The sequence below is a fragment of the Somniosus microcephalus genome, chromosome 2 (genome assembly GCF_052327205.1).
Source record: "Somniosus microcephalus isolate GS21.2 chromosome 2, FLI_Smic_1.0, whole genome shotgun sequence".
Lineage (NCBI taxonomy): Eukaryota > Metazoa > Chordata > Chondrichthyes > Squaliformes > Somniosidae > Somniosus > Somniosus microcephalus.
In genome coordinates, this window is record NC_140988.1 from 67483236 (window position 1) to 67509189 (window position 25954).

The window sequence follows — 25954 nt, forward strand, 5'->3', positions numbered from 1 at the left end:
CAACGCCAACATGTTCCCGTAAAGGTCAAGGGTGGGACCAACAAGCCCAGGGAACCCTGGATGTCAAGGGATATACAAGAATGGATTAGGAAAAAAAGGGAGGCTTTTGGCAGATACAAAGGACTAAAAACAGTGGAAGCCCTAGAGGAGTATAGAAAGTGCAGGGGGATACTTAAAAAAGAAATTAGGAGAGCAAAGCGGAGACATGAAAAAACACTGGCGGGCAAAATAAAGGAAAATCCCAAGGTGTTTTATAAGTATACTAGCTGGGGGTGCCCGGCGGTGCCAAGGCTTTTTTGAGGGCATGTTGTTGTTGGAAGAGAGAGAGGGAGCGACTGGGGGGGGAAGAGAGAGAGCGACTGGGGGGGGGAAGAGAGAGAGCGACTGGGGGGGAAGAGAGAGAGCGACTGGGGGGGAAGAGAGAGAGCGACTGGGGGGGAAGAGAGAGAGCGACTGGGGGGGAAGAGAGAGAGCGACTGGGGGGGAAGAGAGAGAGCGACTGGGGGGGAAGAGAGAGAGCGACTGGGGGGGAAGAGAGAGAGCGACTGGGGGGGAAGAGAGAGAGCGACTGGGGGGAAGAGAGCGAGCGACTGGGGGGAAGAGAGAGAGCGACTGGGGGAAGAGAGAGCGACTGGGGGGAAGAGAGAGAGCGAGAGACGGGGGGAGTGAGCGCGACTGGGGGGGGAGAGAGAGAGCGAGAGACTGGGGGGGAAGAGAGAGAGCGAGAGACGGGGGGGAAGAGAGAGAGCGAGAGACGGGGGGGAAGAGAGAGAGCGAGAGACCGGGGGGGAAGAGAGAGAGCGAGAGACTGGGGGGAAGAGAGAGAGCGAGAGACTGGGGGGGAAGAGAGAGAGCGAGAGACTGGGGGGAAGAGAGAGAGCGAGAGACTGGGGGGAAGAGAGAGAGCGAGAGACTGGGGGGAAGAGAGATAGCGAGAGACTGGGGGAAGAGAGAGAGAGAGCGAGAGACTGGGGGGGGAAGAGAGAGAGCGACTGGGGGGAAGGGGCAGGAAGGGAAGGGGGGAGGGAGGGAAGGGGGAGCAGGAGGGGGGAGAGGGTAGGGGGAGAGGGTAGGGGGGGAGGGAAGGGGGGGTAGGGAAGGGAGGGAGGGAGGGAGAGAGGGGAGGGAGGGAGGGAGAGAGGGGAGGGAGAGAGAGAGAGAGAGGGAAGGAGAGAGAGAGAGAGAGGGAAAGAGAGAGAGAGATTGGGAGTGAGAGAGAGACTGGGAGTGTGAGAGAGATTGGGAGTGTGAGAGAGAGAGATTGGGAGTGTGAGAGAGAGAGAGAGATTGGGAGTGTGAGAGAGAGAGATTGGGAGTGTGAGAGAGAGAGAGATTGGGAGTGTGAGAGAGAGAGAGATTGGGAGTGTGAGAGAGAGAGATTGGGAGTGTGAGAGAGAGAGAGATTGGGAGTGTGAGAGAGAGAGATTGGGAGTGTGAGAGAGAGAGATTGGGAGTGTGAGAGAGAGAGAGATTGGGAGTGTGAGAGAGAGAGAGATTGGGAGTGTGAGAGAGAGAGAGATTGGGAGTGTGAGAGAGAGAGAGATTGGGAGTGAGAGAGAGAGAGAGATTGGGAGTGTGAGAGAGAGAGAGATTGGGAGTGTGAGAGAGAGAGAGATTGGGAGTGTGAGAGAGAGAGAGATTGGGAGTGTGAGAGAGAGAGAGATTGGGAGTGTGAGAGAGAGAGAGAGATTGGGAGTGTGAGAGAGAGAGAGATTGGGAGTGTGAGAGAGAGAGATTGGGAGTGTGAGAGAGAGAGATTGGGAGTGTGAGAGAGAGAGAGAGAGATTGGGAGTGTGAGAGAGAGAGAGAGAGATTGGGAGTGTGAGAGAGAGAGATTGGGAGTGTGAGAGAGACACACTGGGCCGCTGCGGCCGCTCACCTGATGGCTTTGGGTCGGGCTCCGGGGCGGGGCTGTTGACGCCGCGGGGAGGTTTTGTGCGCGGCAGCTCCCGGCGCGGCCGGTGACCTGGTGGCTTTGGGTCGGGCTCGGGCGGGGCTGTTGACGCCGCAGGTAAGTTTTGTGCGCGGTAGCTCCTGGCACGGCCCGCCGCGGCCAGTGATCTGGTGGCTTTGGATCGGGCTCTCGGGCGGGTCTGTTGACACCGCGGGGAAGTTTTGTGCGCGGCAGCTCCCGGCACGGCCCGCCGGTGACCTGGTGGCTTTGGGTTGGGCTCTGGGGCAGGGCTGTTGACGCCGCGGGGAAGTTTTGTGCGCGGCAGCTCCCGGCACGGCCCGCAACTCAAGGCCCAGGCATCCCGGGCTGCTAGGCCACGCCCGGCGCCGGCACAGCTGCTCGAAATGGCCGTCAAAGTAGGCAAGCCTCCGGGCGAAGGGCAGGGGATCACTTCATTTCCTACTGTTGCTAAATACAATTTAAAACTCAAATAAATTGTTATTTTCCTTAGTTCCCTAACACACAGAAAGTGTGGGAAAAAAATCGTGAAGAATCAAGATGGCGGCCACTCACCTCGGTTCAGAATAATAAGGGCCGCCCACACATGCACCGATTGGTCAACCGTCAGGTCACTGAACTGTAGGATTGGTCAATCGTCAAGTCACTCAACTGTAGGATGGCCCGCCCGCACGCGCAATGAACCCGCCCCCGTGACGCAGCGATTGGTCAACCGTCGGTCAACTGTCAGGTCGCTCGACCGCACGATTGGTCAACCTTCACGTCACTCAATGCTAATGAGCAAATGAGCGGAACTTTTCCCATTTAATGAGCGGAATTTTGAACATTTTTTGGATACCGTGGGCGCGATTTTTGTCTGACGGAAAAGTAAATACGCCTATGACTGGTCCGTAATCGTAAGCTTTCTTTTGATGTGACGCACGTGTAGGTACGCTCTATAACTTTTGAATGTATAGAGAACAGACAGACAGACAGAAGAGGTCTTTTATATATATATAGATTAAGGGCAAGAGGATAACCAGGGAAAGAGTAGGGCCCATTAGGGACCAAAGTAGCAATCGGTGTGTAGAGCCGGAAGATGTAGGTGAGGCATTAAATGAATATTTCGCATCTGTGTTCACTATGGAGAAGGACGATATAGGCATAGAAATCGGGCAGGGGGATTGTGATATACTTGAACAAATTAGTATTGAGAGGGAGGAGATACTAGCGGTTTTAGCGGGCTTAAAAGTGGATAAATCCGCAGGCCCAGACGAGATGTATCCCAGGCTGCTGTGTGAGGCAAGGGAGGAGATTGCAGGGGCTCTGACATAAATTTTTAGAACCTCTCTGGCCACAGGGGAGGTGCCAGAGGACTGGAGTACAGCTAATGTAGTACCATTATTCAAGAAGGATAGTAGGGATAAACCAGGCAATTACAGGTCAGTGAACCTAACATCAGTGGTAGGGAAATTATTGGGAAAAATTCTGAGGGACAGAATTAGTCTCCACTTGGAGAGGCAAGGATTAATCAGGGATAGTCAGCATGGCTTTGTCAGGGTGCGATCATGTCTAACCAATTTGGTTGAATTTTTCGAGGGGGTGACTAGGTGTGTGGATGAGGGTAGTGCAGTTGATGTAGCCTACATGGACTTCAGTAAGGCTTTTGACAAAGTCCCGCATGGGAGACTGGTCAAGAAGGTAAGAGCCCATGGGATCCAGGGCAGTTTGACACATTGGATCCAAAATTGGCTTAGTGGCAGGAGGCAGAGGGTGATGGTCGAAGGTTGTTTTTGTGACTGGAAGCCTGTGTCCAGTGGTGTACCGCAGGGATCGGTGCTGGGTCCTTTGCTGTTTGTAGTGTACATTAATGATTTAGATATGAATGTAGGAGGTATGATCAGTAAGTTCGCAGATGACACGAAAATTGGTGGAATGGTAAATAGCGAGGAGGGAAGCCTCAGGCTACAGGGCGATATAGACGGGTTGGTTAGATGGGCAGAACAGTGGCAAATGGAATTTAACCCTGAAAAGTGCGAGGTGATGCATTTTGGGAGGACTAACAAGGCAAGGGAATACACAATGAATGGTAGGACCCTAGGAAGGACAGAGGATCAGAGGGACCTTGGTGTGCATGTACATAGATCCCTGAAGGCAGCAGGACAGATAGATAAGGTGGTTAAAAAGGCATATGGGATACTTGCCTTCAATTAGCCGAGGCATAGAATATAAGAGCAGGGAGGTTATGATGGAGCTGTACAAAATGCTAGTTAGGCCACAGCTGGAATACTGTGTGCAGTTCTGGTCGCCACACTATAGGAAGAATGCGATTGCATTGGAGAGGGTGCAGAGGAGATTCACCAGGATGTTACCTGGGCTGGAGCGCTTCAGCTATGAAGAGAGACTGGACAGGCTGGGGTTGTTTTCTTTAGAGCAGAGAAGGCTGAGGGGGGACCTGATTGAGGTGTACAAAATTATGAGGGGCATAGATAGGGTAGATAGAAAGGAACTTTTCCCCTTAGTAGAGGGGTCAATAACCAGGGGGCATAGTTTCAAGATAAGAGGCAGGAGGTTTTGAGGGGATTTGAGAAAAAACCTTTTCACCCAGAGGGTGGTTGGAATCTGTAACTCGCTACCTGAAAGGGTGGTAGAGGCAGGAACCCTCACAACATTCAAGAAGCATTTAGATGAGCACTTGAAACGCCATAGCATACAAGGCTACGGAGCAAGTGCTGGAAAATGGGATTAGAATAGACTGGCCGGCGCGGACACGATGGGCCGAAGGGCCTCTTTCTGTGCTGTATAACTCTATGGGCTCGATTTTGCCATTGGGGTCGGGCTGGGTCGTGTCAGGACCCCGACTTCGATGTGAAGTGGGAAAAAAAGTGCGATTTTTCCCCTAATTGGGCACTTGATTTCCAGCGTGTGGGAACCCCTGGCCCAATTAGTCTTTCCATCCTGAAAGTCGCCTCCGATGACGTCATCAGTGCTGCTGGATTTAAGTAGCCTTGCTTCTTCTGGAGACTGGAAACGCTTTGGACATTGTATGAAGGACTTCATTTACCAACCATGTCCACCAGGAAGCAAAAGTTGTGCACCTTGCTTTGATGAGCCCTCCCTCCAAGCTCTGGTGCAGGGAGCAAGATCTAATAAGGAGGTGCTCTTCCCTTCCTCAGGGAGAAAAAAGCCACCACAACAGACAAACAGGCGGTCAATGCCATCTCTATGTGCTGCAGAACCTGGCTGCAGTGCAGGAAGAGGTTTCATGACTTTCAGGAAAAGTGAGTATGACTTTCTCATCACCCTCAATCTCATCCCCATCACCTCTCCTCACCAGCACTCTGCTTTGCCAACCTCTTCCTCCACATCCCACTTGACACTGACATCCCAGCACCCTTACCCATTCCCTCTCTCTCTAGGGTCGCATTCACTTAACTATTCGACCATGCAGCCTTCACACTCCCTATCACTGTGACGCAATGACAACAACTTACAACATACAGGGAGGGCCCTTCGTCTCCTTCTAAGCATCTATGCTATGGATTCTCTACACTCACTCCTTCATTCTCACTCAAACTCCACTTGTGTCCTTCATTGCAGGAAAAGAGAGCCCACAATAAGAGGGAAAGAGCGAGGACAGGAGGCGACCCTGGAAATTGCTGGGATCGAGGAGGATTCCCAAGTGGGGGACGGACACGCGGGCGCATCACAGCAAGCTGGTGACAGAATAGTTTGGCATCTCATTGACATTGCATGAGTGACTGATAATGATTCTGATGCTCTAACAGATTGACTTATCATCTGCACAATTCAATGTACATGCAACCTTTACCTCACATCTCTAACTCTTTCCTTTACTCCCCCACAGGACCATCGAGAGCCCCCGTCCCCACTGTCCAGGAGGAAGAGCCTGAGCTTTCAGACTCCTCAGAGGAAGCTGCAACCTCTGAGGGCGCTCCGTCAGCAGAATTAAACGCACCCTGCACCAGTGCAGACACTCACATCTCGGTGGTACCTTCGGGACATAGAGTAGAGTTGTCACCTGGTGTATCACAGCTCACAATTGGAGACAGGGACAGCAGTGGAGAGATGTCGTTGCAGTGGAGAGGATGCTCCCAGCTCGGCTCCGCTGCATGGCGACCCTGTGCCTCCGGGTCCATCCAGAAGGAGAGCGGTGCTGGAACTCCAGGAACAGGTGCAGGAGTCTGGCAGGTTTTGTCTCCAGAGTCGCTGCGAGTGTGGAACGAATGGAGGAGTCCATCGCTAAAAGAGCAGAGCCTTTGTGGAGGCGTTGGCGCATGAACGCATCACCACGGAAAGGATGGTTACCTCCATGGTAAAGCTGGCTACCTCCATGGTAAAGCTGGCTACCTCCATGGTAAGGCTACCGTAGTCACTTGGGTGTAATGTGTTTAATTTTGAAAAGCCATCAGTTGCTTATTGTCATAAAAAATTCTGATGGCAAACTTGCAGTTGTGGCGTGTGTCATTTCACTAATGGGACTTCCACATTGAGGGCTCAGGGCGACTTGCAATTGTCAATATGGTGGTCAGCGTAATAGGAATCCACAGGTGCTTGGCCATTGTCGATGGTCTGATAAGAAGGTGCAAGGCAAAATTCTTTGATTGTGCAGGCTAAGCAAATCTGGCCAAGATGAGTGCGTCCCTTGCATCCCGGGCAGCAATGTAGTCGCGCGCTGGTGCCTTCTGGCCTGTGCAGCTTCAAGTGGGTGAGCAGCAGCTTAGTGCTCCTGTTGCTGCTGCTGTTGGTTCTGCTGCTGTTCGGTCTTTGTCCGAATCTGATGTCCAGGAGGAAAGGAAATAAATGGTTCCCATGCTTCTGGTATATGCCTCAGTTGAGGAAGTGCTCAGTCAAGGTGGTGAGAGGGGTTTCCTAGGAGGTCACACTGGAGATGGGTGTCAGGCTCCAAACTTCCACAACAATGGGTATGCCTGCTAAAAGTTCCCCCAGACCTGAGACAACAAAGTTCTGCCACCTGCAAATGATGATTGCTGAAAACTCCTTTTTAATGGTGGTGCTGCAGCTGTTGGTAAGCAGTCCACTTGTGAGGCCGCCAGGATTCACTGGCTTGTTCCAGAGGAGACGTGCAGGATGTGGGAAAAGTGGGAAAATCAGAAAGGCCTCTCAAAATGGGATTATAGAGTTGCTAAGGGCCTTAAGGGTCTATCCCGCCTCTTGGAGACAGGATGGAAACGGGGTCAGAATACACCAATTTGGGAAAATTGCTCGGAGGCGGGATCGGGCCTGCCCGCCATTTTTTGCGATTTTACCACCTGACACACCACCTCGGGCCAGGCAAAATCGAGCCCAAAGACTATATTTAAGACCCTAGTTTCGGATTTAACTAAATCACTTTCAAACTCAATATAAAATTCCATCATATTATGGTCACTCTTTCCTAAAGGCCTCTTTACTACAAGGTTATTAATTAACCCTTTCTCATTGCACAACACTAGATCTAAAATAACCTGTTCCCTAGTTGGTTCCTGAACATACTGATCTAGAAAACTATCTTACATACATTCCATGAATTCGTCCTCAACACTATTACTGCAAATTTGGTTTGCCCGGTCAAATGTATATTAAAGTCCCCCATGATTACTGTATTACCCTTGTTGCATGCACCTCTAATTTCCTGATTTATACTCTACCCTACATTACAACTACTATTAGGCCTATAAACAACTCCCACCAATGTTTTCTGCCCCTTGCTGTTTCTTAGCTCCACCCAAACTGATTCTACTTCTTGATTTTCTGAGCTAAGATCCTTTCTACTGTCTTTTTTCCATCCTTTATTATCAGGACTTCCCCTTCTCCTTTTTCATTTTGCCTATCTCTTCTAAAAGTTACGTATCCTGGAATATTTAGTTCCCAACCTTGGCCACTTTGAAACCACGTCTCCGTTATGGCTATTAGATCAAACCTGTTAATTTCTATTAGCGCTATTAATTCATCTATTTTGTTGCGAATGCTTCACGCATTCAGATATAGTGCCGTTAGCTTTGACTTATTTTTATTTTTCCCTGATGTCACCTTCATCACTGATGCCTAATAAGTGTTACTTTCTCTGTCCCTTCCTGACCCACTCTGCTTATTTTTACCCAAAGCTCTACTCTGCTCTAGAGCCTTGACATTTCTCTCACTGCTTTTAAATTTACTCTTTGCTGTATCCTCCCACCCCCCTTCATTAGTTTAAAGTCCTGAACGGAGGAAAGGCTTTATCACTAAATAACACCACAATATACAACGTCCCATAACCATATCAGAAATCCATTAAAGCTTCAAGTTACTCGGTTTGCCAGGGCACTGGCTCCAGCCCAGTTTAAGTGGAGCCTGTCCCAAAGGAACAGCTCCCTCCTTTCCCAGTACTGGTGCCAGTGCCCCATGAACCGAAACCCCTTCCTCCCACACCACTCTTTGAGCCACGCATTTAAACCTCTAATCTGTTTGTCCCTATGCCAATTTGCGCGTGGCTCAGGTAACAATCCAGAATTATTACCTTTTGAGGTTCTGCTTTTTAATTTGAGTCCTAGCTCCTCAAACTCCCTCAGCAGAATTCATTCCTAGTTCTACCTAAGTCATTGGTTCCTACGTGGACCACGACAACTGGATCCGCCCCCCCATCCCCTCCACTCCAAGCTCTTCTCCAGCCGCGAGGAGATGTCTTTAACCCTGGCATCGGGCAGGCAACAGAACCTTTGGAACTATCGGTCGCGGATGCAGAGAACAGTATCTATAATAAGGGAACGGTAGCATAGTGGTAATGTCACTGGGCTAGTAATCCAGAGGCCTGGGCTAGTAATCCAGAGGCCTGGACTAATGATCCAGAGATGTGAGCTCAAATCCCACCACGGCAGCTGGGAATTTAAATTCAATTAAATAAATCTGCAATAAAAAAAAAAGCTAGCATCAGTTATAGTAACCATGAAACTTTCGGATTGTCGGAAAAACTCATCTGGTTCAATAATGTCCTTTAGGGAAGGAAATCTGCCATCCTTACCTGGTCTGGCCTATATGTGCCTCCAGACCCACAGCAATATGGTTGACCCTTAACTGCCCTCTGAAATGGCCTAGCAAGCCATGCAGTTGTAACAAACTGCTACGAAACACAATAATAAGAATGAAACCGGACGGACCACCTGGCATCAACCTTGGCACCGGCTACGGATACGGCAATGGCCTACCCAGCCCAGTCGACCCTGCAAAGTCCTCCTCACCAACATCTGGGGACTTGTGCCAAAATTGTGGGAACTGTCACATAGATTAGACATAGTCATACTCACAGGATCTTACCTTTCAGCCAATGTTCCAAACTCCTCCATCACCATCCCTGGGTATGTCCTGTCCCACCGGCAGGACAGACCCACCAGGGGTGGAGGCGCAGTGGTATACAGTCAGGAACGAGTGGCCCTGGGAGTCCTCTGCATTGACTCCGCACCCCATGAAGTCTCATGGCTTCATGGGCAAGGAAAACATCCTGCTGATTACCACCGACCGCCCTCCGTCAGCTGATGAATCAGTACTCCTCCATGTTGAACACCACTTGGAAGAAGCACTGAGAGTAGCAAGGGCACAGAATGTACTCTGGGTGGGAGACTTCAATGTCCATCACCAAGAGTGGTTCGGTAGCACCACTATTGACAGAGCTAGTCGAGTCCTCAAGGACATAGCCTGCGACACGTGGTGAGAGAACCAACATGGGAAAAACCTACTTGACCTCGTCCTCACCAATCTACCTGTCGCAGATGCATCTGTCCATGACCGTATTGGTAGCATTGACCACCACACAGTCATTGTGGAGACGAAGTCCCGTCTTCACACTGAGGACATCCTCTATCATGTTGTGTGGCACTACCACCGTGCTAAATGGGATAGATTCAGAACAGATCTAGCAGCTCAAAACTGGGCATCCATGAGGCGCAGTGGGCCATCAGCAACAGCAGAATTGTATTCCACCACAATCTGTACCCTCATGGCCTGGCATATCCCGCACTATTACCATCAAGCCTGGGGACCAACCCTGGTTCAATAAGGAGTGTAGAAGAGCATGCCAGGAGCAGCACCAGGCATACCTAAAAATGAGGTGCCAACCTGGGGAAGCAGCAGCACAGGACTAGATGCATGCTAAAAAGCAGAAGCAGCATGCGATAGACAGGGCTAAGCGATCTCACAATCAACGGATCAGAGCAAAGCTCTGCAGTCCTGCCACATCCAGTCGTGAATGTGGTGGACCATTGAATAACTAACGGGAGGAGGAGGCTCCATGAATATCCCCATGGTAGAGCTCAGCACGTGAGTGCAAAAGACAAAGCTGAAGCGTTTGCAACCATCTTCAGCCAGAAGTGCTGAGTGGATGATCTATATTGGCCTATTCCTGAGGTCCCCACCATCACAGAAGCCAGTCTTCAGCCAATTCAATTCACTTCACGTGAAATCAAGAAACGGCTGAGCGCACTGGATACAGCAAAGGCTATGGGCCCCGACAACATCCCGGCTATCGTGCTGAAGACTTGTGCTCCAGAACTAGCCGCGCCTCTAGCCAAGCTGTTCCAGTACAGTTACAACACTGCCATCTATCCGACAATGTGGCAAACTGCTCAGATATGTCCTGTCCAGAAAAAGCAGGACAAATCTAATCTGGCCAATTACCGCCCCATCAGCCTACACCTAATCATCAACAAAGTGATGGAAGGTGTCATCGACAGTGCTGTCAAGCGGCACTTATTCACCAATAACCTGCTCACTGATGCCCAGTTTGCGTTCTGCCAAGACCACTCGGCTCCCGACCTCATTACAGCCTTGGTCCAAACATGGACAAAGGAGCTGAATTCCAGAGGTGAGTTGAGAGTGACTGCCCTAGACATTAAGGCAGCATTTGATCTAGTGTGACATCAAGGAGCCCTAGTAAAATTGAAGTCAATAGGAATCGGGGGGAAAACTCTCCACTGGCTGGAGTCATACCTAGCACAAAGGAAGATGGTTGTGGTGGTTGAAGGTCAATCATCACATCCCCAGGACATTGCTGCAGCAGTTCCTCAGGGCAGTGTCCTAGGCCCAACCATCTTCAGCTGCTTCATCAATGACCTCCCTCCAACATAAGGTCAGAAATGGGGATGTTTGCTGATGACTGCACAGTGTTCAGTGCCATTGACAACTCCTCAGATAATGAAGCAGTCCATGCCCGCATGCAACAAGAACTGGATGACGTTCAGGCTTGGGCTGATAAGTGGCAGGTAACATTCGCGCCACGGAAGTGCCAGGCAATGACTATCTCCAACAAGCGAGAGTCTAACCATCGTCCCTTGACATTCAATGGCATTACCATCGCCAAGTCCCCCACCATCAACATCCTGGGGTCACCAGTCACCAGAAACGTAACTGGACCAGCCACATAAATACTGCGGTAACAAGAGCAGGTCAGAGGTGCTGGGTATTCTGCGGCGAGTGTCTCGCCTCCTGACTCCCCAATGCCTTTCCACCATCTACAATGCACAAGTCAGGAGTGTGATGGAATACTCTCCACTTGCCTGGATGAGTGCAGCTCCAACAGCACTCAAAGCTCGACACCATCCAGGACAAAGCAGCCTGATTGATTGGCACCCCATCTACCACCTTAAACATTCACTCCCTCCACCACTGGCGTACCTTGGCTGCATGTGTGTACCATCTACAAGATGCACTGCAGCAACTCGCCAAGGCTTCTTCGGCAGCACCTCCCAAACCCATGACCTCTTCCACCTTGTAGGATAAGTGCAGCAGGCGCATGGGAACACCACCACCTCCAAGCTCCCCTCCAAGTCACACACCATCCTGACTTAGAAGTGTCTCGCCGATCCTTCATCGTCGCTGGGTCAAAATTCTGGAACTCCCTACCTAACAGCACTGTGGGAGTACATTCACCACACTGACTGCTGCGCTTCAAGAAGGCAGTTCACCACCACCTTCTGAAGGGCAGTTAGCGATGGGCAATAAATGCTGGCCTTGCCAGCGATGCCCACATCGCATAAACAAATTTTTTTAAATGTTAAAATCCCCCTGACTACCACAATTACATTCCCTTTCACTCCCCCCACTTGAATGGCCTCCTGCACCATGGTGCCATGGTCAGCCTGCTCATCCATCCTGCAGGCTTTTCTCTCATCTACACAGGCAGCAAGAACCTCATGCTTGTTGGACAAAGGCAAAGACTGAGGCTCCTCCAGCACTGCTCCTGGGGTCTCCATACCTGCCTGAGTTGCAATCACACCCTCCTGTCCCTGACCACTAACCAGACCTGTACCACTACCTAACCTAAGGGATGTGACTGCCTCCTTGGATCAAAGTATCCAGGTAACTCTCCCCATCCCTGAAGCCCCGCAATGTCTGCACCTCAGACTCCAGCTCAAAAACTCTGAGCTGAAGTTCCTCAAGAATCTGTCTGAGTGGACTTGGCTTTTGTGAGCCATTCCTGACATTTTTTGCAGATTCTGCTAATTGTTCTTGCACTTGAATACCATTCCATCAAAGAGAAGTTGTAGCTATATCCTCCAGCTTTGTTAGCACGTAAATGATGGCAGCACAGCTATCTTCTCACATTAATAAACACTGCGGATGCTGGAAATCTGAAATAAATGTGATAGGGTGGAAGGCAGGAGAGATTAAAAGACAAAAGGGATGATGATGTGAGGCAAAAGGAGATGGTGATGGGACAAGTAATGGAATAAAAGATGGGTCAGAAGAGGTGTAAATGGGAATAGCAGAATCATCAGCAACTGTCATCTGAAAAATCAGGGGCAAAGGTTATGATCTGAAATTGTTGAACTCAATGTTGAGTACGGAAAGCTGTAACATGAAAAATTAACTGTTTCTCTCGCCACAGATACTGCCTGGCCTGCTGAGTATTTCCAGCATTTTCTGTTTTTATTTCAGATTTCCAACATCCGCAGTATTTTGCTTTTGTATCTTCTCACATTAATGCCTCCTTAGAAACCTCTCTTTATTTCATGGTTCTTTACGCAAACACCATTTTTTAAGTTTGTTCTTGGAATGTGGGCAATGCTGGCAAGACTGCATTCATTGTCCATCTCAAGTTGCCCTTTGAAGGAGGTGGGCATTCTCTTTGAGTGGCTGCAGCCCTTGTGATGATGGTGCCCCTACAGTAGTGCATTCCCAGAATTCAGTAGTGTGTTTCAGAATGTTATTTTCCTGCATGGACGATGACAAAACTGTTCTAAAACTGAACTTGAGATGATAGTCAAGCTTTCTACTAAAATCATAGAAACATACGGCACAGAAGGAGGCCATTTGGTCCTGTGCCGGCTCTTTGAAAGAGCTATCCAATTAGTCCCACTCCCCTGCTCTTTCCCAATAGCTCTGCAAATTTTTCCCCTGCAAGTATTTATCCAATTCTCTTTTATAAGTTACTATTGAATCTGCTTCCTTCACCCATTCAGGCAGTTAATACCAGAGCATAACAACTTCTCTTCATCTGCCCTCTGGTAATTTGCCAATTACCTTTAAGTCGGTGTCCTCTGGTTACCGATTCTCCCTATTTACTCTATCCAAACCCTTCATAATTTTGAACACCTCTATTAAATCTCCCCTTGTCCCTCTCTACTCTAAAAAGAACACTCCCAGTCTCTCCACGTAACTGAAATTCCTCATCACTGGTATTATCCTAGAAAATCTCCTCTGCACTGTCTCCAAGGCCTTGACATCCTTCTTAACGTGTGGTGTCCAGAATTGAACACACGTTGCCTAACCAATGATTTATAAAGGTTTAGCGTAACTTCCTTGCTTTTGTACTCTATGCGTCTATTTTTAAAGCCAAGGATCTTGTATGTGTTTTTAAATAGCCTTATCAACTTGTCCTGCCACATTCAAAGATTTGTATCTGTAAACCCCCAGGTCTGTCTGTTCCTGCACCCCCTTTAAAATTGTACCATTTTAGTTTATATTGCCTCTCCTCATTCTTCCAAAATGCATCACTTCGCTCTTAGAAGTAGCACTTGTGTGAAGCAGAGTTGTTTTTTTATTCGCTGATGAGATATGGGCGCCGCCGGCAAGGCCAGCATTTATTGCCCATCCCTAGTTGCTCTTGAGAAGATGGTGGTGAGCCGCCGCCTTGAACCGCTGCAGTCCGTGTAGTGAAGGTACTCCCACAGTGCTGTTAGGTAGGGAGTTCCAGGATTTTGACCCAGTGACGATGAAGGATCGGTGATATACTTCGAAGTCAGGATGGTGCGTTACTTGGAGGGGAACTTGGAGGTGGTGGTGTTCCCATGCGCCTGCTGCCCTTGTCCTTCTAGGTGGATCTCAGCATCTAACTCCCTCTTGAATGATTCCAGAGTTTTAACCTCCACTGACATATCCAGAAGACCATTCACTCTTTTTAAGTACTTTCTTGCATCAGTCCTGAGCTTGCCTTTTCTCAGTTTGAACCTATTCCACTTAATATCTTATAGAGGGTTACAAGATTTCCTCTTCATTTTCCTCCTTTCAAAGCCGAACAGTCTATAGTTTGCTAACCTTTCTTCATAACTCGGCCTTCTTGTCTGAGCACCTTTAGCACAATGACCTCAAACTTGTGCTCTGCTGAGCTGTGCTGCAGAATCAATATTCTGGTTGCTTTGTTGATTGCTGCTGTGTAGCATAGTCTTATCACTTCAAGATCCCTTTCTGCATCTCCTCTTGGTAGTTCAACACCACTTGGCGAACAAGCATTACATGAACAATCCAAATAAACAGAACCTAATTAACACCTATATTTTAATTTAGTTCAATCAACAAATTTTGCACTATGAAAAGGCATAACCTGTGTTTGTGTATCTTCATAGGTGTTGGGGGACCAAATTATTTTTGTGACCCGACCTGATAAGAAGAAGATTCTCTTCTATAATGACAAGAGCTGCCAGTTCACGATGGATGAAGGTAAGAGGTTTTTTTTTAATAAATGTATTTTTCAGTAGTTTGGCCAGCTTCATTCCAGTTCATAGTAGCTGTTCACAGCTTTAATACCTTTAATTTGGTATTAATGGGTAAATTATCTCAGGTGAGGGATTGTCTGTTAGAGTATAGGGGATTCCTTGCATCTCAATTTACCAGGGAGGTGATGAAGATGGCTGAGGTGGGATTTAGAAATAGCACACTGGTGTACCAGGCAGTACTTGTCTGTGATTGGTGCTAAAACATATTAATGAGCCACAGTAGAGGTACCTACAGGAAGTACTTAGGCCCAGATTTTGCTGCAACAGCGAGATCGGCAACCTACACTGTAAATCTTGCCGTTTAGCATGCCAATTATGCCATTGCTAACTTGCTCCAAATTTTGATGGTTTCCTAATTAGAATGCACCACAGCGGCAAATAAGGCACTCGGCACTGATCTAAAGAACTGAAGTAATGACACATTCGCCATCTGGAATCATGGGAGGGTTTAAGTGAATAGAAGTCTTAACTTCTTAAGTAAACTCTAATCTACAATCGAGCTTTGTATTAAATGCTAACTAAAAGACTAAATAAATGAATGAGTAAAGACTGCCTTGGTTCCTTTGTGATTTGAGGCAGATGAAACATTCCCAGGATAGCCACCATCACAAAATTATAGCAACAAATTATAGAAATAATACTGTGGGATACAATTTGATTTTAGCTCTCCGTTTTCCATACTGATCTAGGATCAATAAATCACGTCGCTGCCAGGCCAACACTGCTATTATTTTAAAGTCTAAGAGGTGTGAAAACTAGCTTGAGAGCAAGAAAATCGCAATCGCCATTGATTTTAATGGGGACGAAGCTATCATAATTACCTACTAACTTTTTGGTGAGAGTAACAGCGAACCTACCAAAATATGGAGTCATAGAATCATAACTGCACAGAAGGAGGCCATTTGGCCCATTGAGTCCGTCCTGGCTCTCTAGAGCAATCCAGTCAGTCCCATTCCCCCGCTCTATCCCCATAGCCCTGCACGTTTATTTCCCTCAAGTGCCTATCCAGTCTCCCCTTGAAAACATTAAGTGTCTCCACTTCCACCGCTTCCGTCGGCAGCGATTTCCAGGTACTCCCCATTCACTGCGTAAAAAAGTTTTTCCTCACACCCCCTTGTATCTTTTACCCAAAACCTTAAATCTGTGTCCCTTAGTCCTTGTACCATCAACTAGTGGGAACAGCCTTTCCCCGTCTAGCTTATCCAAACCCATCATAATCTTGTACACCTCTATCAAATCACCCCTCAACCTCCTTTGCTCTAATGAAAACAAATCCAGCTTCTCCAACCTGTCCTTGTAACTAAGATCGCCTATCCCCGGAACCATTCTGGTAAATCTCCTCTGTACCCTCTCGAGGGCCTCACATCCTTCCTAAAGTGTGGTGACAAGAATTGGACGCAATACTCCAGTTGTGACCTAACCAGCACTTTATAAAGGTTCAGCATAACTTCTCTACTTTTGTACTCAATACCTCTATGAAGCCCAAGATCCCATATGCTTTGCTAACCACTCTCTCAATATGTCCTGCCAACTTCAGGGACCTATGCACATTAACTCCCAGGTCCCTCTATCCCTGCACACTTTTTAAAACTGTGTCATTAATTGTATATTGCCTCTCCCTGTTCCTTCTGCCAAAATGCATCACCTCACACTTCTCTGTATTAAATTCCATCTGCCCATTCTGCTAGCCTTTCTATGTCCTGTTGCACTCGATTGATATCATCATCACTGTTTGCCACACCCCCAAGTTTGGTGTCATCGGCAAATTTAGAAATTCTACTCTGTATTCCAATATCTAGGTCATTTCCATGTATCAAAAAAGCAGTGACCCCAGCACTGACCCTTGGGGAACACCACTGTCTACCATCCTTCAGTCTGAAAAACAGCATAATTGGCATAATTAATGGTATAAGTCACATACTCCATGATTTCCTCTTTCTTTGTAGCGATCAAGGGCCTCTATGGCGTAGATGAATTCTGGGCAGTGTTTGTCAACCTTCAAACGCTCCTGAAGCTACCAGTCTTACTGGGTGCAATTCCATGGATCTGGCAGATTTTATTGTAACATTTAAATCAGATTGATTTTCATTTAGTGCCACATCCAAGCTGCTCCTGTATTGAGACCTAAAGAATCATGCAGCATTGGTATGGGTTCAGGGTATGATAGCAGTCGGGTATAGGAGCATAGTGGTTATGTTGCTGGACTAGTAATCCAGAGACCTTGACTAATGATCCGGAGACATGAGTTCAAATCCCACCAGCTGGGAAATTTAAATGCAGTTAATTAAATAAATCCGGAATGAGAAGCTAGTGTCAGTAAAAAGCGACCATGAAACTATCGGATTGTCGTAAAATCCCATCTGGTTCACAAATATCCTTTAGGGAAGGAAACCTGCTGTCCTTACCCAGTCCGGCCTATATCCAGCAATGTGGTTGACTCTTAACTGCCCTCTGAAATGGCCTAGCAAGCCACTCGGTTGTATCAAACGGCTCAATAAGAATAAAACCAGATAGACCACCTGGCATTGACCTAGGCATTGGATTCGGACACAACAAAGGCACACCCAATCTTGCAAAGTCCTCCTCACAAGCATCTGGGGCCAAAATTGGCATACTCACAGAATCATACCTTTCAGCTAACATCCCAGACTCCTCCATCACTATCCCTGAGCATGTCCTGTCCCACCGGCAGGACAGCCCACCAGAAGGGACGGCACAATGGTATACAATCGGGACGGAGTGGCCCTGGGAGTCCCCAACATTGACTCCGGACCCCAAGAAGTCTCATTCCATCCGGTCAAACATAGGCAAGGAAACCTCCGCCGATTATCACCTAACGCCCTCCCACAGCTGATAAGAGCGAGAGGAACAGACCTGGGATGACTAAATAATTTAAAGAAAACAATGGATGGCAGTGCAGGTGGTGTGCCTCAACTGCAGCATGTGTGAGTTTGTGAAGAACATTGTGATAGTGTCTGTAACTGGAGGAACTTCATCTAAGTTGCTGATCTGGAGTCTGAGGTGCAGACATTGCGGGGCATCAAGGAAGGGGAGAGTTTTTGATCCAGGAGGCAGTCACAGATTTAGGTTAGGTAGTGGTACAAGTCTGGTTAGTGGTCAAGGGCAGGAGGGTGTGACTGCGTCTCAGGCAGGCATGGGGACCCCAGGTGCAGTGCTGGAGGAGCCTTGGCCATTTCTCTTATCCAACAGGTACCAGGTTCTTGCTGCCTGTGTGGATGAGGGCAAAGTCTGCAGGGTGGATGAGCAAACTGACCACAGCAACGTAGTACAGGAGAGAATTCAAGTGGGAGAGTGAAAAGGAATGTGGTAGTGGTAGGGGACATAAGAACATAAGACGTAGGAGCAGGAGTAGGTCATTTGGCCCCTCGAGCCTGCTCCACCATTCAATAAGTTCATGGCTGATCTGATCTTGGCCTCAACTCCACTTCCCTGCCCGCTCCCCATAACCCTTGACTCCTTTATCGTTCAAAAATCTGTCTATCTCCACCTTTAAATATATTCAATGACCCAGCCTCCACAGCTCTCCGGGGAAGAGAATTCCAAAGATTCACGACTCACTGAGTGAAGAAATTCCTCCTCATTTCCGATTTAAAAGGGTTTCCCCTTATTCTGAAATTATGCCCCCTATTTCTATATTCCCTCACGAGGGGAAACATCCTCTCTGCATCGACCCTGTCAAGTCCCTTCAGAATCTTTTATGTTTCAATAAGATCCCCTCTCATTCTTCTAAACTCCAATGAGTATAGGCCCAACCTGCTCAACCTTCATAAGACAACCCCTTCATCTCCGGAATCAACCTTGTGAACCTTCTCTGAACTGCCTCCAATGCAAGTATATCTTTCCTTAAATAAGGAGACCAAAACTGTACGCAGTACTCCAAGTATGGTCTCACCAATGCCCTTTACAGTTGTAACAGGACTTCCCTACTTTTATACTCCATTCCTTTTGCAATAAAGGCCAACATTCCATTTGCCTTCCTAATTACTTGCTGTACCCGTATGCTAACTTTTTGTGATTCATGTACAAGGACCCCCAGATCCTTCTGTATCTCAGCATTTTGCAATTTTTATTTTTCCTACCTAAGTGGATAACCTCGTATTTTCCCACATTAAACTCCATCTACCAGATTTTTGCCCGCTCACTTAGCCTATCTATATCCCTTTGGAGATTTTTTGCGTCCTCCACAAAATTTGCTTTCCCACCTATCTTTGTACCATCAGCAAATTTGGCTACATTACACTCAGTCCCTTCATCCAAGTCATTAATATAGATTGTAAATAGTTGAGGCCCCAGCACTGATCCCTGCAGCGCACCCACTAGTTACAGTTTGCCAACCTGAAAATAACCGACTTATCCCGACTCTATTTTCTGTTAGTTAGCCAAACCTCTATCCGTGCTAATATATTACCCCCAACCCTGTGAGCTCTTATCTTGTGCAGTAACCTTTTATGTGGCACCTTATCGAATGCCTTATGGAAATTCAAATACACATCTACTGGTTCCCCTTTATCCACCCTGCTCGTTACATCCTCAAAGAACTCCAGCAAATTTGTCAAACATGATTTCCCTTTCATAAAACCATGTTGACTCTGCTTGACTATATTATGATTTTCTAAATGTCCTGCTATCACTTCCTTAATGATGGACTCCAGCATTTTCCCAATGACAGATGTTAGGCTAACTGGTCAATAGTTGCCTGCTTTCTGTCTCCCTCCTTTCTTAAATAGGGGCGTTACATTTGCGGTTTTCCAGTCCGCTGGGGCTTCTCCAGAATCCAGGGAATTTTGGTAGATTACAACCAATGCATCCACTATCTCTGCAGCCACCTCTTTTAAGACTCTAGGGTGCAGGCCATCGGGTCCAGGGGACTTGTCCACCTTTAGTCCTATTAGTTTGCCTAGTACTTTCTCGATAGTGATAGTGATAGTCCCCCCCCCCCCCCCACCCCAACAGCCCCTTGATTATCCATTATTGGGATGCTTTTAGTGTCTTCTACCGTGAAGACCGATATAAAATATTTGTTCAAAGTCTCCGCCATTTCCCTATTTCCCATTATTAATTCCCCAGACTCATCCTCTAGGGGACCAACGTTTACTTTAGCTACTCTCTTTTTTATATACTTGTAGAAGCTCTTACTGTCTGTTTTTATATTTCTTGCTAGCTTACTCTCATAAGCTATCTTCTCTCTCTATCATTTTTTTAGTCGTCCTTTGCTGGTTTTTAAAAAATTCCCAATCCTCTGGCTTTTCACTATTCTTCGCAACATTGTATGCTTTTGTTTTCAATTTGATACCATCCTTTACTTCCTTAGTTAGCCACGGATGGTTCATCCTTCTCTTAGTCTTTCTTTCTCACTGAAATATATCTTGGTGAGAGTTATGAAATATCCCCTTAAATGTTTGCCACTGCTTTTCTACAGTCTTACCCTGTAATATATTTTCCCAATCCACTTTAACCAAGTCTGCCTTCATACCTTTGTAATTACCGTTGTTTAAGTTCAGGCCACTAGTTTGAGACCTAGCTTTCTCACCTTCAAACTGAATTTGAAATGCTACCATGCTATGATCACTCTTCCCAAGAGGATTCTCCACTGCGAGATCATTAATTAATCCAGCCTCGTTACACTTTACCAGATCTAAAATAGTCTTCTCCCTGGTTGGTTCCACAACATATTGTTCCAAGAAACCATCCTTTATATACTCTTAAGAACCCTTCCTCAAGTCTACCTTTGCCAATTTGCTTTGTCCAATCAATATGAAGATTAAAATCTCCCATGATTATAGCCGTACCTTTCTTACAAGCCTCTGTTATTTCTTGATTTATTCTCTGTCCTAAAGTGTGGCTACTGTTTGGGGGCCTGTAGACCACTCCCACCAGTGACCTTTTACCCTTATTATTTCTTATCTCCACCCAAACTGATTCTACATCTTGATCTTCTAGGCCAATATCATTCCTCATTATTGCACTCATCCCTTATTAACAGAGTTACACCACCTCCTTTTCCTTTCTGCCTATCCTTACAAAATGGCAAATACCCCTGAATATTCAGTTCCCAGCCTTGGTCACCTTGTAACTACATCTCTGTAATGGCTATCAGAACATACCCATTTATTTCTATTTGTGCTGACAAGTCATCTATCTTGTTATGAATGCTGCATGCGTTCAGATATAGAACTTTTAATTTTGCCTTTTTACCATTATTCCCTACTCTGACCCCTCTTTCTGATGCACTCTTATGTGTATATGCTCTGTCCCTTCCTGTCACACTCTGGTTATCATTACCCTTATCGCACGGTGGCATAGTGGTTAGCACTGTTACCTCACAGCGCCAGAGACCCGGGTTCGAATCCGGCCTCGGGTGACTGTCTGTGTGGAGTTTGCACATTCTCCCCGTGTTTGCGTGGGTTTTCTCCGGGTGCTCCGGTTTCCTCCCACAGTCCAAAGATGTGCGGGTTAGGTTGATTGGCTATGATAAATTGACCCTTAGTGTTAGGGGGATTAAATATGTGGGGTTACGGGGATAGGGTGGGATATGTGTTGGTGTAGGGGTTACGGGGATCGGGTGGGATATGTGTCGGTGCAGGCTCGATGGGCCGAAATGGCCTCTATCTGCACTGTGGGGTTTCTGTGATTCTGAGATACCCCGCACTTTTGCCTTCTCATTTTTCTTTTGACTTTTTAAATTTCCGCTCAGCGTATCTCCCCCCCCGCCCCCCGCCTTAAATGAAGCCTGTCCCGACAAAACAGCTCCCTCTTATCCCAGCACTGGTGCCAGTGCCCCAGGAATGGAAACCCATTTCTCCCACACCAATCTTTGAGCCACTCGTTCATCTCTCTGATCTTATTTACTCTATGCCAATTTGCACATGGCTCAGGTAGTAATCCAGAGATTTTTGCCTTTGTGGTTTTGCTTTTTAATTTAACCCCTAGCTGCTCATACTCCCTCAGCAGAACCCCTTTCTTTGTCCTACCTATGTCGTTGGTACCTACATGGACCCCGACAACTGGATCTTTCCCCTCCCACTCCCAAGTTCTTCTCCAGCCAGAGGAGATGTCGTTTACCCTGGCACTGGGCAGGCAACACAGCCTTCGAGACTCACGCTCTTGGCTGCAGAGAACAGAGTCTATCCCCCTAACTATACTGTCCCCTACCACTACCACATTTCTTTTTGCTCCCCCCACTTGAATGGCTCCCTGTACCATGGTGGTGTGGTTAGTTTGCTCATCCTCCCCGCAGTCCCTGCTCTCATCCACACAGGGACCTCGTAACTGTTGGGCAAGAGCAAGGGCTGAGGCTCCTCCACCACTACCTCCTGGGTCCCCATACCTGCCTCGCTCGTAGTCACACCCACCTGTCCCTGACCATGGACCAAACTTGAATTAATTAATCTAAGGGGTGTGACTGCCTCCTGGAACACAGTGTCCAGGTAAAACTCCCACTCCTTGATGTGTCGCAGTGTTTGAAGCTCGGACTCTAGCTCATCAACATGGAGCCACAGTTCCTCGAGCAGCCAACACTTACTGCAAATGTGGTCGCCATGGACCTCAATGGTGTCCACCAGCTCCCTCATGTTGCAGCAGTAACACATCGCCTGCCCTGCCATCTCTAATGTATTTAATTAATTAAGTGTTCAAGTTTTGAACTTTTAGTTTTTAATCCCGGCTCTTAATTTAAACCAATGTCCAAGAAAAGAGAGAAATAGTGACGAACCAATCACTTCCCTGCTTTCCTGTGACATCACTCCTTGTTTTTGTTGTCCGGTCCACTGCCTCTGCTCTCGGGCCTTCCTCTGCTGCGCTGTTTATTTACTCCGCTCCTGCTCAGGTCCGCTGCCTCTGCCTTTTCCCTGTGATGTCACCTTTTATTTTTCAATGAATGAGGTTGGGGGGTTTCACAGAGCCGAACTTCCGCTGGTTCTCTGTCTCCTCGTGCAGATTGTTAACTCTTGTTCTCCTGGAGGCTGACAAAGATAGAAAAAGAAGAAAGGAGCACCTTCCTCCCCTCCTCACCAAACTCCCTTACTCACCAACTCGCACGTTTACACTCTGTTCCAGTTGTCGAATCAATGACATAGGTAGAACTAGGAATGCTGAGAGAGTTTGAGGAGCTAGGGCCGAAATTAAAATGCAGAACCTCATTGGTAGTAATCTCTAGATTGTTACCTGAGCCACGCAAATTAGCATAGAGACAAATAGATTAAAAGGTTACAAAAGCAAAATACTGCGGACGCTGGAAATCGGAATTAAAAACAGAAAATGCTGGAAATGCTCACCAGGTCACGCAGCATTTGTAGAGTTCTGATGAAGGGTCATCGACCGGAAACGTTAACTCTGCTTCTCTCTCTACAGATTAAAAGGTTAAATGTGTGGCTCAGAGAGTGGTGTGAGAGGCAGGGGTTTCGCTTTATGGGGCATTGGCACCAGTACTGGGGATAGAGGGAGCTGTTCCGTTGGGTCTGGCTACACTGAAACCGGGCTGGAACCAGTGTCCTAGTGAATCGAATAACTAGGGCAGTAGAAAAAACAGAAAGGCAGAGTATTTCCTAAATGGTGAAAGATTGGGGAATGCAGATGCTCAAAGGGACCTGGGTGTTCTTGTACATGAGTCACTGAAATGAATGTGCAGGTGCAGCAAGCCATTAGGAAGGCAAATGGTATGCTGGCCTTCATTACAAGAGGATTTGAGTACAGGAGTAAAGAAGTCTTACTCCAATTATATAGGGCCTTGGTGAGACCACACCTGGAGTACTGTGTACAATTTTGGTCTCCTTACCTAAGGAAGGATATACTTGCCATAGAGGGACTGCAACGAAGGTTCACGAGATTGATTCCTGGGATGGGGGGGACTATCGTATGAGAAGAGATTGAGTAAACTAGGCCTGTATTCTCTTGAATTCAGAAGAATGAGAGGGGATCTCATTGAAGCATACAAAATCATTACAGGGCTTAATAGGGTGGATGCTGAGTGAATGTTTCCATTGGCTGGGGAGTCTAGAACCAGGGGCCACAGCCTCAGGATAAAGGGTAGGCCATTCAGGACTGAGATGAGAAGAAATTTCTTCACACCTCAGGTGATGAAGCAGTCCATGCTCGCATGCAACAAGACCTGGACAACATTCAGGCTTGGGCTGATAAGTGGCAGGTAACATTTGCACCACACAAGTGCCAGGCAATGACTATCTCCAACAAGTGAGAGTCTAATCAGCGCCCCTTGACATTCAACGGCATTACCATCACCGAATCTCTCACCAGCAACATCCTGGGTGTGGCCATTGACAAAAACCTAACTGGACCAGCCACACACATACTGTGGCAACAAGAGCAGGTCAGAGGCTGGATATTCTGCGGTGAGTGTCTCACCTCCTGACTCCACAAAGCCTTTCTACCATCTACAAGGCACAAGTCAGGAGTGTGATGGAATACTCTCCACTTGCCTGGATGAGTGCAGCTCCAACAACATTCAAGAAGCTTGACACCATCCAGGACAAAGCAGCCTGATTGATTGGCACCCCATTCACCACCGTAAACATTCACTCTCTCCACCACCGGCGTACTGTGGCTGCAGTGTGTGCCATCTACAAGATGCACTGCTGCAACACGCCAAGGCTTCTTCAGCAGCACCTCCCAAATCCGCGACCTCTACCACCTAGAAGGACAAGGGCAGCAGGTGCATGGGAACACCACCACCTCCAAGTTCCCTTCCAAGTCACACACCATCCTGACTTGGAATTATATTGCCGCTCCCTCATCGGCGCTGGGTCAAAACCCTGGAATGCCCTCCCTCACCACCACCTTCTCGAGGGCAATTAGGGATGGACTATAAATGCTGGTTATGCCAGTGATGCCCAGATCCCATGAACGAAAAAAGTCTCGCTCTCGCCCCCTCCCCCAGTCTCGCTCTCGCCCCCTCCCCCAGTCTCGCTCTCGCCCCCTCCCCCTCCCCCAGTCTCGCTCGCGCTCCTGCCCCCAGTCTCTCGCTCCCTCCCCTCCGAGGTTCAGGCCTGTAACGGGTTCCAGTGTGCAGGTGCTCTGTATAAGCGCATTGCCATCCGCCACAACTCCCAGCTCATTATTGACATTCAGCAGCCGTCCACATTCTCAGTGGCTCAGGATTCAGGCCTGTAGCGGCTTCCAGCGCGCAGGCGCCAAAATGGGTCCTGCATGCAGCCGCTGAAGCCCTCTCCTGCGGGCCTAAGGAACGAGCCTGTGGGATGCGATTGAAAAGAGCGCCTGTGCGCTGGAGCCTTAGAAAGAACAGTGCCCATCAGTTCTCCTTAATATCTTGACTACCTCAATCACATCACCCCTTAACCTTCTAAATTGTCGTGAATACAACCCTAGTTTGTGTAATCTCTCCTCGTAATTTAATCCTTGGAGTCCAGGTATCATTCTGGTAAATCTATGCTGCAAGACTAATGTATCCTTCCTCTAAGTTGTGATGCTCAGAACTGCTCACAGTACTCCAGGTGTGGTCTAACCAGGGCTTTGTATAGCTGTAGCTTAACTTCTACCCCAGCCCTCTAGATATAAAGGGCAGCATTATAATAAGCCTTTTTGATTATTTTCTGTACCTGTCCATGACATTTTAATGATATGCACATGGACCTCCAAGTGTCTTTGGATCTCCACTGCTTCTAGCTTTTCACCATTTAGAAAGTACCCTGGTTCGATCCTTTTTGGGTCTGAAGTGGATGGCCTCACATTTGCCTGCATTGAAATCCATTTGTCACAGTTTTGCCCATGTGCTTAATCTATTAATATCTTTGTAATTTATGCTTCCATCTACACTGCTTACAGTGCGGTCTAACTTTGTGTTGTCGGCAAACTTGGATATGTGGCTTTCTATCCCATCCTCTTAGTCATTAATAAATACGGTGAATACGAGGTCCCAACACAGATCCTTGCGGGACACCACTAGTCACATCCTGCCAATTCAAGTGCCTGCCCATTATCCCTACTCTCTGTCGCCTGCCGCTCAACCAATTTCCTAACCAATAATTTGCCTCTAATTCCATGAGCTTCAACTTTAGCTAACAGTCTCTTATGACCATGTTAA

General features: G+C 47.6%; 1 protein-coding gene across 6 annotated transcripts in view; it reads left to right on the forward strand.

Moving 5' to 3' along the window:
* Positions 1 to 25954, forward strand: part of gtf2e2 (general transcription factor IIE, polypeptide 2, beta) — a 246407-nt gene that overhangs the window by 179930 nt on the left and 40523 nt on the right. For all 6 annotated transcript variants that reach the window (XM_086010207.1, XM_086010198.1, XM_086010176.1 and 3 more), the window contains one exon: positions 14728 to 14821. In XM_086010207.1, the coding sequence (XP_085866333.1) occupies positions 14728 to 14821 (94 nt within the window). The remainder of the gene's footprint in view (positions 1 to 14727; positions 14822 to 25954) is intronic.